We start from the raw sequence: 12,239 nt of genomic DNA, 5'->3' as shown, positions 1-12,239 counted from the left end.
TCACCCTGTCTATTATCAAGCAAATTAGAAAAGTACATAAGAGTGCACAATGCTGTAACAGTAAAACCAACGTTAATAAAAGGTGGCATGGGAGAATTAAACCAGTGGAGAGCCGCCTACATTCCTTCACGATCCTAAAACAAATACCATCTTTACTTCTCTGTACACACTGAAAGACTCTTTCCAAAGCTCATTATAAATCGGCCAACACAATCGTAAAGCATTTAAAGTGCAACTGAAATATGTTTGCTATGCTATGCACGTAGTCAACTTTTCCATAGTGATGTTTTTATTTATTTTGCAGCCACATACCCATAAGGAAGCACGTTGGAAACCAAGTGTAATATTGTAAAACATTATTGCAATTTAAAACAACTTTTATATATATATTTAAAGATGTAATTTATTCCTGCTATGGCAAAGCTGACTTTTTAGCATATCTTCAGTGTGTCGTGATCATCCTGTGCTGATTTGCTGCTCATTTGAGCAGTTGTACTTAATACAGTTTTTGTGAAAAGTTATGAGACATTTTTGAAACAGGATTCTTTGATCATTTCAAAAGTACAGCATTTATTTGAAATAGAACTTAATGACGTTTGTCACTCAATTTAATGCATCTTTACTGAATAAATGTATTATTTCTTTTCTTTCTTTTTTAAATACACATTTTACATTAAAGAGAGAACTGAAATAATTCAGTTTATTTTTCCAAATGACTGGTGGTGGTTCCATAGGTTTCCAACGACATGCAGAGACAGCCAGCTGAAATGTTAATACACAAATAGTTTTACAGACGCCCCTGAACACTTGTCTGCCTTTGTCTGTTATCTCTCTACCATTATCCAGTTCACGCCGTCTCGGGGGTGGGGTACAAAATTCCCTTCCATTTTGTAATTTTCAAACAGAAATTGAACGAATGAGTTCTATGAAACTACAAATGACACAAAATCATTGTTTCTACACAAAGCAACAGATAAAACAAACTACTGATGCTAGACAATTAAATCAATGCCAAAATATTGGTGCCCAGGTAATCAGGTCAAACATGGTGTGAAACAAGATCCCTACCAATGCACAAGTGTGCGTGTGCATCTGTTTTGAGTCTGAAATAGGCTCCTCTTCACACCACAAAGGTTTTAGGGTGAGTTAGAGGTTAGAGGTCAGGGTCTGGGTATTGGACAAGACAAGGCCCCGTAAGGTAGAAAATAGATCCAATGTGCATCTGTTCAAAAAGCTTATCCAACAGCCATTTAGCAAACGTCACATGGGGTGGGGGGGGACCCTATAAAACCACAACACATCCACGGAAAAAATCTCAGTCCCTTTAGGATATTTACCACCAGTCGTACAGCCGTTCCTGGTTGACCCCCTTTTCCTAAACCACTCTAAAGTAGCACCATGTGCGACACCATGGAGTTTGTGAACGAGTTTGAGGAGGAACAGGAGGAGGTAGAGGAAGAGGAGGAGGCTGGAGAAGAGGCTGAGGAGGAAGAAGAAACCGAGGAGGAAGAAGAAACCGAGGAGAAAGAACAAGAAGCTGAAGAGGACGCCAAACCCAAGCCTAAGATGTATGTTCCCAACATTATGGCACCAAAGCTGCCTGATGGAGAGAAGCTGGACTTTGATGATCTCCACCGGAAGCGTGTGGAGAAGGACTTCAATGAATTGCAGAGTCTCATTGAGCTGCACTTCTCCAACAGACAGAAGGAGGAGGATGATCTCATAGCTTTGAAGAACCGCATCGAGCGGCGTCGGGCTGATCGTGCCGAGCAGCAGCGCATCAGATCGGAGCGTGACCGTGAAAGACAGGCACGGATTGCAGAGGAAAAGGCACGGCGCGAGGAGGAGGCCGCCAAGTTACGAGCTGAGGACGACGCCAGGAAAAAGAAGATCATTTCCAACAAAGGCTATGGTGGCTACCTGCAGAAGGTAGATCAGAAGAAGGGAAAGAAGTTGACGGAACGTGAGAAGAAGACTAAATGTTTGATGGAGCGTCGCAAGCCCCTCAACATTGATCACCTCCACCAGGAAAAGCTGGGAGAGAAAGCCCTCGACCTTTGGAAGTGGCTCTCTCAACTCCACGCTGAGAAGTTTGACTTGGCAGAGAAGCTGAAGAGGCAGAAGTACGAAATCAACGTTCTGCGTAACCGCGTTAATGACCATCAAAGGGGAGCAAAGGCGACCAAGACCACCAGGAAGACCAGGAAATGAAAGAATCTCATTGACACATGCAATGACACACAGTAAAAAGCTTTCGCTGTCAGGAATCAGTTTCAAGCGTCATAGTGAACTATCCACGACATCTTCTATTTTTCTTCTTCTTTTGATTAATTGTTTATTTAGCATTGTATCATAGATGTAACAGATTTTATAGGGTTTAATGTTTTGTTTATGTAATCTGAAGTCTTGATCTGAGGCTGTAAACCTATTAAAAGTAGTTTTTTTGTGTGCCACAAGATTTCACAACAGTAGAAATGCAGTCTTATATTTGAATGTATGATTTTGTTTTGTGTTACTGAACTTTTGCTCAAAGACCCAAGTGATAAATATCTCAAAATAAAGCAGTAAATTCCCTTTGGCATCTCATTGGCATCACTTGTTTTTTACAATTACTAACTAATAATATCCAAAAGCTCTTGCAGAAATTACAAACAAGAAAGAATTTCAAATGTTATATTAAGTTGTGTAATAACAAAAAGGCCTAAACAAACACATCAAGATGTTATATATGGAAAACGTCTTTATTCCAACAACCAAAAGGCACATACAGACTACTGTACCAGCATTAAAGGTTTCCGTACATACTTCAAAGAATCTGTTTCGGTTACAAAAAGATATATGATTTTTGAGCAGAATCATTGTTATGCTATACAGTTCCAAGGACGGTTAAGTAAAATTATTAATCTATAAAGGACTGTGTTCATTTTCCACGTTCCGCTCTGTCTAGTGGACAGTTGAGCTAGAACGCCATACAAAGATCACTCTATTGACAGTTTAAAATGAAAAAAATATACATAAGAGATTGAGAATTTGTAAATTCCTTGCTCAACTTTAAAAAAATACATTAAAAAAAATTATTAAAAGCTTGGTCTATGATTATCTGTGATTATAGCTGTTTAGGTTATAGGCTAAACACAAATTTCTAAGCAATTTAAGGTTAACCCAACTAGAAGCGCCTGAGTGCAATTATGATAATTATGCAGAATTCTAATAGTGCTACAATGTAACATAAACCAGAGGTCTTCAACCCTGATCTGTATGGCCCACTGCCCTGCAAAGTTGATATCCAACCAGCTTCATCTTGTGATTTTCAAGCAATCCTGAAGAGCGTATTTAGCTGGTTTGTTTGATTTGCTCAAGTGTGAAAGGTTGAAGCTAAACTCTGTAGGATAGTTTTTCCCCAGGAGGAGGGTTGAAAACCTATGACATAAATGGTTCAAGATTAAGGATTTAAGGATCACAAGCAAAAATTTGAGACTTTTTTTCTAGTTAGCCTCTATTTTCCAAAATCGGACACTGTATGACCTTTCAGTGAGGCCTAGACGTCCCGGTTGTTGCTGCTGATCATTTTTGGGTATGATGTCCCGATGGATTTCCCAAATCTGCACACCACAATCTCCAGCAGGTACTCATCCACTTTCACCTTTACGTTGGTCACACGCTCCTCAGACAGAAGGAAGATGATGGTAAACAGAGCCACCTCAAACTCTGGGCTGACGCCTATGAAACAGCTGCCGACTGGCTTGACTAGACCATTCCAGCTGAACTGCAGGTTTAAGACATGATCGTCCTCATCTGGCTGTTAGATTGAACCACAGTGCAAATTTAAATGATGAAAGTAGTCATATTTCCATGTGATTATACAAGAGTTTCCTTGTCAAATCAATATTAAATAATTAAATACCGTGTCCTTGTTATTTCTGGCCTTGTATCCTTTGTAGTCCACATGATTGTTTTTCTCCTGATGATAAAACTGGATCCAGTTGTGGAGGCCCATGATCTCTTTACCATGCTTGGTTTCACCAACAAACACGTGCTCAAATCCACAGGAATCTTCACTGCATCAGAGATGAGAGGGAGATGGACAAATAAACAGAAGGTTCTCCATGTATGGCATACAAATTACACAATTTATTAACACATAAGCCTGATTTTTTTCATACCAAAAGTCATTAGTATGTTAGTTACTAATCTAACAAAAACAAAGGTATGTTTGCCTGTTCAAATCAAGTTTATAACTCACCCTCCACTTTTGTCTCTGCGATAGAGCTTGAACCAAATATCATAGATCTGCCTCTTAAACTGAGCCGGATCCGACTGGGCTCGACCTTTGCTTACCAAATACCTGTGGGCACACTGCAAAGACAACACCTGACAGATTATAATATTTTCTATGACTTGCAGGGTTATGTTTGCATGTTAATAGTTGTATGTACTTGCACAATGATGTCTTTTTAGTCTCCTCCTTGAACCAACACCTCTCTACTACATTTGCACATTTGTTTCACATGCCCATAAATCCACAATCCACTTTCTACTACATTGAACCATTATTAGTTCCTCTCAACTGTTTTTTAATCAATATTTTTTTCCTTTGTCCCCAAATACTGCAAGGCTATGCAGTGCAATACAAACAATTATATTTAATAAATGTTTATATTAAGAAAAAAATAATAATTATTTTATTATAAATGATATATATATATATAGATACACATACTTACATACATACATAAATACACACACACACACACAATTACTATTATTACTGTACACTATATATATATATATTACATATATAGAAATACTGGTTGAAATTTTGGAAACTATTGTTAGTGTTTTTGAAAGAAGTCTCCTATACTCATCAATCCTGCATTTATTTGATTTTTTTTTTAAAACAGGGGAAAAAAAACATTCAAATTGTGAAATAGTATTACCATTTAAAATGATTGTTTTCTATTTTAATATACTTTCAAATATAATTTATTTCTGTGATCAAAGTTGAATTTTCGTCAGCCATTACTCCAATCTTCAGTGTAACATGATACATATGTATAACTACGAAATGTAGTTACTTTCAATTCTGGGCAGGAATGACCTCATATACTCAGTACACATACTACACATTCTTTAAGTTGCTAAATTTCTACATGTTCAAACATGATGTTACTAAAAATAGCGAGGCAAAACAAGACCATTGAGTAATGCGACAAAGTACCTTCATGACCTCCGTCTTAAGAATAGCATCCAGGAAAAGATTGTTCTCCTGAAGCTCCTCTTTTGTCACCTGCTCAGCCACTCCTGTAGACATCTCATAATTGTCTAGCAAATTTATGAAGTCTGAGAAGACACAAAGTATATTAAACAGCTGTCTAAATAAGTATGTTTTTTAATATATAATTAAAAGCATGCAATTAAAAGCAATTACAAACAAATTTGAATAAAAATGGCCCATGATTTCTTACAGGCATAGGTATCAATGCTTTTGAGCTTGTTTTCATTTACATAAGAGAAGAGAGGAGCTCTAGCGCTGTCCCTGGCATTATTACTGCCCTCAGATACAAATCCAGCCTTCCCCTGTGAAGAAAAGAAAAAGAAAAGAAGTGTTTTAATGTCACCTGCAATCATGTAGATGAAATCTTTATGTCTTTACGCAAATTCAATAATATATTTTATAAATATACATACATACATACATACATACATATATATAAACATATATATAATTCTCATAAACCTGCCTCCTCCCCCCAAAACCTACCTGTAGGTTGATTTTATAGTCTTTTCCAGGTTTCATGCGGTTCACATCCAGCTTCCACAGTTCGTTCAGCACATCTGAGAGTTCCTGATTGGTGCCTTGACTGGGGTACAAAAAGTATGACATTGAAATGTCTAGATTGAGTCTAGTATGGCTGTATTGCTTAGTTAAGAAAGCAATAATAATAATTATAATAATAATAATAATAACTGTAGTAACTATGGCAATTGGGATTATGGTTACCATGGCCATTTTTGAGGGTTATTTTTTCTCCACCTACCAACATTTGTCAATAACATATGTTCAAAGGTTATCCAAGGTGATAAAGAGAAATCTTTATAAGGTCTAGATTACAACACATCACACACACACACACACACACACACACACACACACACACACACACACACACACACACACACACACACACACACACACACACACACACACACACACACACACACACACACACACACACACACACACGTTGTAATCTTGTAATCTAGACTTTGTGTGTGTGTGTGTGTGTGTGTGTGTGTGTGTGTGTGTGTGTGTGTGTGTGTTATATTTAGAATTATAATATAATAAACAAGCAAACATGCTTACAATTAAATGACTTCTTTACACATTACATTTATTAAGCAGTGACGATTTTCTCAACATTATGAATAGTAATAAAAAACATGCAGAATGATGTATCATTAATTTCCCCTGGGATTTCAGCATTTCAAGGATAACTTTTTCTCTCTTTTTTTTTAAAGATCTTAAGAAATTTACTCCAATACGTTTTTCTCTTTAAGTCCAACAAAATAAATATCTAAATAACTTTTAAATTCTGAATTAGGAAAAAAAAAATCGCAGTAGAGGTGCATCGGTCTCTGTAAATAATCTATTCTGATTGGTTGGAAGGTGCGCAGTAAAACCTGTTAATGCACAGGTATTTCGGTATGTATTTTGAATAACTTGGTTCATGGTCAGCAACAGTGTTTTATAACAGATGTGGCTTAAATTGTAGTGTATAAAGTAAACAAGCTTACAGTATTCGAGCCGCTATGAAAAAACACGTCACGCCAGGTTTCTCTCAACACCGGAAATTCTAATCACGCTCTAATGTGACCGCATTTGACACGAGTCCAACGGAGACGCGAGTTCATCCATGCCTTTTTATTTATCATAATTAAGTGTTCAGCGCAGTGAGTGGGTCACGCATAAACAACAGATCTTAAGGGGAAGACAGTTGACTGGATAACGTTCAGATGACACACAGCTCATGTCAACGTGAGTCACCCAAAAATGAAAACACCAAACACACACGACACTAGTCAGTGTGTAATGACGACGCGACAACTTGTCAAGTGCAGTTTCCGTTCACACAATGCACATTTACGGAGAAAAAGTCATGAAGACACAACATCATGTAATAAAAGGTGTTTGTTGTCACCCTCGTAAATAACCGAGCTGTGTGAACTGAGTTAACGTTACAACAACAGTGTATCGCATCTGGAAAACGTTCAATAGAGGCCGTTTGTAAATGTGCCTCCACTTCAAATAAACAAAGCTCGATTGTACAACACCACACTCCCCCTACCTCTTAAATATTTAGGAAATTATAGGCATTAATTTTCGTCATAATTATCATTCTAGCACTTTGCGAAGAATACTGGTTTTATAATACGCACCGGATGTCGTGCGCGTGAGAAAAACTTAGCATATTCACCCAAAACCCAACCGATCTTTTACAATTAGTAAAGTAAAAGCATAGTCGTTATGAATTTAAAACCACAATAATTAACGTTACCCCCAAAGTAATATTAATAAACACAACTTATAGCTAGCTGATATAAATTAAACACAAAACGGAAAGACCGTTAAACATCTGTTGCCTTTGGTTTCTCACCCTCTGGCCATATTATTCGCAGGTTAAACCAGTTTCTGATTCAAAGAAAGAAACACGTCTAGTAAACTCGAGGCAAGCGATGAATAGTTTGTTTTTGATGGGTGTGTTTACGGGATGTAGATTTGATCGATTGAGGAATCTGACCAATCAGAGTGACGAACTGTAACTCCTTTAAGGGGTGGGACAAATAATTTAGCCAATAGTAGCGTGGAAGAGAGCAGAACCATTTTCAACGGCTCTGGAAGATAGAAAACTGAGATCCAGGAACTAGGGAGTGTCCACTGTCCGTCCTTGTGTAACAGGTAGCAGAGTCTGGGCTCTGAGTCAGGCTCGCTATACAAAAAAAAAAAAAAAAAAAAAAAACCTTTATGCTGTAACATTAAGCCCTAATTTGTTGCTATTTGGTAGGCTAATATTTATTTGCACACACAAAGTGCATATTTTATAGTTGTAATATTTCTGTAGGCTATTTAGCCATGCTGCTATCCATAAAAAGTGCTATGTGCTGGTACACTTCCCCAAAGTCCTTTTCCTTTTTATAAAATAAAAATACATATACAGTATACATTTCTCAGCAGTGGCATCCATCCAGTGATGGTGTTCATTCACAACACCCAAAATTAGGCTTTAGGCCAAACATGGGGATCATTCTGGAACATGATAGGGTATAAATAAACTACAGCAAGCACAAAAGTGCAGTAATGTTATTTGTTGGTTTCATTAAAATCTTTTACCTTACCCTTGGTTTTAGTCACTGTGAGTGTATCCATACTAATTCAGAGCATTACAATAAAAATGAATACCGAATTGCGTACAACAACAACATTGAAAGTGTTAAAGGCACAATATGTAAGATTTTTGGATTAAATTATACACATTATAAATTATTATAAATTATTATAAATTATAAATTATAGAACATTGTCATATATTTTCCAAGATTGTTTAAATTAAGAGAAATAAGCCATTTTAACCAGGACACAGACCATGTCCGTGTGTCGCCTATCAATGACATCCCTAGATTTATTTAGTAGAAACCACGGAAACACCAAAAACACGTTAATGTATTATGTTTCATTAGGCAGGTGAGCAACTGTTTGGACGCATTCATCAAAAATGTAATTAAATAAATAAATGCACAGTGTTTTAGCGAAGAGCGGCTCTGTGATCAGGAGTAAACGCTACTCCGTCTGAAAGACTGCGAGTTTGAGTCGCTTATAACGTGCGTTTCAAAAAGCAACAGCAGTCAAACATCTTCACAAACTAGTGGAGCGTTCATAAACCTGTTCAACAAAAGACAACGTTTAATAACTCACTTAATGTCATCAGTCGAGTGTTTGTGAGCTGATGTGGCTTCTCGCCAGAGTGAGGCAGACGATGCATTATTTTATGGTATTCTATACGGTGATGAAGTCTATGTCAATCAGCACTGCATTATTAATATACTTTATGATTATGAAAATACCCTAGACGTCTTGAAGAACTCAAATACACCATATTTTGCTGCAGTCGTGTTTGGTTTTTTGTCATCGTGTTTAATCAAAAGGTGTGTTCGACATCGGCTACGGCTGAATGAATGCGATCGGCGAGAGTAGCCGCGTGCAGGCGGGAAGGAGCTGCAAACGGAGACATGAAGTCGGACACTTTCTGCTTCCCGCAGTGACACTTGCACTGTGTTTGCAAACTCTATCACAGCTGATATTAAATAAATGCGATATTTCTCAAATACACAGATGTTTCAAATTACATTTTCATTCAATACTTTATGTACTGCTTAATAAAGCGTCTATTTGGACAAGATTAAAGTTCAACATATAAACCCACACGATCAATGAAGTGTTGTCAACCGTTTTTATTTAGTTTAATAAACATGACAATATAACATTGCGACCAGATGAAAAGAGGTTTTACTGTTATAAATTAATGATTTGTGAGCATTAGCGTAACATAAGGTTTTAGAATAAACACAAAACACACGTGATCGCTGTCATGCGGTGAATCCGGCCAATCATGGATCAGCTGTGTCGTCATCAGAGCTCGTGCATCCTGCTGCAGCCACTCTTGAGAATCTGCACCGGCTGCATCAGCCGGCTGGTCTCGAATCGCTCTCGCGGTACTTTGTTGACATACATCACAGTCACGTGCCGTCGACGCTGTCTCATGTCGGACAAAATTTCTAACCGGCATGCACTGTTTCAATAGCCTAGAAATCTAGACGCACCCTAGCGGAAGCAAATCTAATCTGCCCGCGAGTGCCGTCTAGCAACTCTCAATACCCTTCTGAGCTGTATTCCCCTAACTCTTGCCGGGCCAATCACATCGTATATAGAGTCAGTGGGCAGGGCCATAATGACGATGGCCGAGTTGCATTTGCGTGCTTCTAGTAAACACAGAAACTAGCGAACGGTGGCCTTTCGAATCAGCTTTGACCGCGACTCTGGAAGACTTGGAGTTAAGCTTTTCTCTGAGAAAAGAACAAAGAATTGCACTGAAGTCATTCTTAAAAAGGTAAGATGTGTTCGGAGATTAGCCGACCGGATACAGCGAATGTTTAATCTATCAACTAGCTCTGCTTCACCTTTGTTGCTCTAGTTGGTTGTAGTGCTATCCTATCGCGTGCAGAGGGAGTCTGAAAGACAACCGTTTATCCGCCCCTCGGATTGAGCCCTGTCTATGGTGAGTTTCCAGACCAAACATCTTAATGTGGGTCTGGCTTGTCAGGCTACGTGTGTGTGGTGTGAGAGCACGGCTTGTCAGACATAGCAACAGTAACTAAAGTGGGCTGGTCTTTGAGTAGGCCTACTGAAATGGTGAATCAGTTATAATACCCATTGTATTCAGCCATAAATGATGGAAAATAGGAATTACAGTTGTTACAATGTCATTGGCTCAGTGTATGAATTTAATCAGTGCAGTGACAGCAAATGAAAATCATCTGTTATATAACAGCAGTAGGGCCTAATGTGTGTTGTCATTGACAAATAAATAAAAACACAGTTTATATATATATATTTTTTTTTTATTATACATGCATTTATATAAGGCATGTATTTGAAATGACACAACATTTAGTGAATATTTTACATAAATTATCTATTTGGTCTGTGCCTCCTGGATTCGACTGCTTGTCCTTTAAATCAGTTGCCATGCGCTGCTTTTTTGGGGGGGTTGACTGGTCCACACCTGCATTGTCCTGTTGAAGAAACAGACATAATCCAGATTTAATGAGTGATTCTTATTTTAAGGACCACTTGCTTCTATCATTTCAATATTAGGGGTCTGTTTTTTTTTTTCTTTCGTTTTTTATGTGATTAAAGTGTTTAATTTCTAAACCTAAGTAAAACTGAGAGATATGAGAGTCTAACCAATGCTCTTTTCAGGGTCAGCTGGGTCCTGGGTTGAGTGCTGCTCAGAGTCCTCTTTTTCAGAGTCCTCTTTTTCTTTATCTGTGGAGCTTGATAATTGTGAAATTCCACACATAATGTTTGTTGAGTTGCCTGTCGAGGGAACAGATGCATGTTTAATCGTACGATACTGGACAGGTTTGTGCTTTTAAATCTAAAGCTGTATCTTCTTGAAAAATTAAAGGATTTTAAATAGAGGACCTAGTAAACACAGTAGCATAGTTGAAGTTACTTTTTAAAATAAATATTAAAATAAGTTAATACAAGAGAAAGAAGGGACTTACAGGGGCTCCTGTGTTCCAACTGGGCGCTCCCTGGAGAGACCCAGGTGGTTGCTGTGGGGCCTTGGCAGGAACAGACACTTCATTTTTTTTGTTATTCTCTTGCTTTTGATCCTGCTCCAACATTACCCTCCACTTCTCCCTCAGCTGCCTAGGGATTCGGAGGCTTGAGGCAGACACAAGTGCTGGGGCATTTTGTAGACGCTGCCTTAGTAGCTCTTTGCACCGCAGCTCAGGGTCTGTGACTTGTACGCACTCGGAGCTCGTGTTAATAACTGATGTGCAAGAGACAGGCTCTAACTTCAGGGAAGGGGCTAGAGGGTTCTGTTGCAGCAGCTCCTGTTTAGGTCTGTCTAAAAACTTGCCTGGCATGGGAGCCAAAGGTGCCCTTAGAGGCTTGTTGGGCATAGGTGTTTTAAAAGGTGCTTCCTGTGTAGATCTGGCTGGCACAGGTGCTCCCTGGTTGGACCTGGTGGGCACAGGTGCTTCCTTCAGCTCAGATCTTAATTCTTCAGGGATCTTTGGTTTTGGCCTGCGCTCTACAATCTGTTCTGAAATGGGTGCTCTATATGGGGAGCTTGAGAAGGCTACAGGTGCCCTCTGCAGAGGCTTGGCAGGCTTGGTGGATCCTAAAGAGGCCTCTTTCAAATGTTTAATTAGGCACTCAGGGATCCCGAGTTTCCCTCTTCGTTGGGACCTCAAGGGCACTTGTGGCTCCTGGCGAGACCCAGCAGGCACAGGTGCTTCCTGTGGCTTTTTCGAAGTCCACTTTCTTCTCTTATCTGCGGTACTGAAACCTGAGTACTGGACTTTCTCAGATGCACCAGTGAAGGGAGGGGATGAGGTGAGGCCCTCCTTCTCAGATGCAGATGCTCCCTGTGTGGACCTGGTGGCCACAG

The 12,239-nt window shown here is 38.8% G+C and overlaps 2 protein-coding genes across 3 annotated transcripts; one reads left to right on the top strand and one right to left on the bottom strand.

Moving 5' to 3' along the window:
* The first annotated feature begins 1,359 nt into the window (after positions 1-1,359).
* On the top strand, positions 1,360-2,528 carry tnnt2c (troponin T2c, cardiac). Its single transcript, XM_067427219.1, has one exon. It carries the CDS (start codon positions 1,399-1,401, stop codon positions 2,209-2,211), a length of 813 nt encoding a protein of 270 aa, XP_067283320.1. The 5' UTR covers positions 1,360-1,398; the 3' UTR covers positions 2,212-2,528.
* A 192-nt stretch (positions 2,529-2,720) lies between these two features.
* On the bottom strand, positions 2,721-7,787 carry si:dkey-222f8.3 (Poly(U)-specific endoribonuclease-C-like). 2 transcript variants are annotated; one of them, XM_067427067.1, is made up of 8 exons: positions 7,656-7,787; positions 5,762-5,861; positions 5,466-5,577; positions 5,219-5,340; positions 4,244-4,356; positions 3,905-4,058; positions 3,526-3,799; positions 2,721-3,420 (listed from the first exon to the last, which is right to left on the bottom strand). In XM_067427067.1, the coding sequence occupies exons 1-7, from the start codon at positions 7,664-7,666 to the stop codon at positions 3,539-3,541; spliced, it is 873 nt and encodes a 290-aa protein (XP_067283168.1). In that variant the 5' UTR covers positions 7,667-7,787; the 3' UTR covers positions 2,721-3,420; positions 3,526-3,538. The 2 variants fall into 2 exon arrangements, with proteins under 2 accessions (XP_067283168.1, XP_067283167.1); XM_067427066.1 differs by having other exon boundaries at positions 2,721-3,799.
* Between the last annotated feature and the right edge of the window lie 4,452 nt (positions 7,788-12,239).

The sequence above is a fragment of the Pseudorasbora parva genome, chromosome 20 (assembly GCF_024679245.1).
Source record: "Pseudorasbora parva isolate DD20220531a chromosome 20, ASM2467924v1, whole genome shotgun sequence".
Taxonomy (NCBI): domain Eukaryota; kingdom Metazoa; phylum Chordata; class Actinopteri; order Cypriniformes; family Gobionidae; genus Pseudorasbora; species Pseudorasbora parva.
This window is presented reverse-complemented; position numbering and strand designations above follow the sequence as displayed.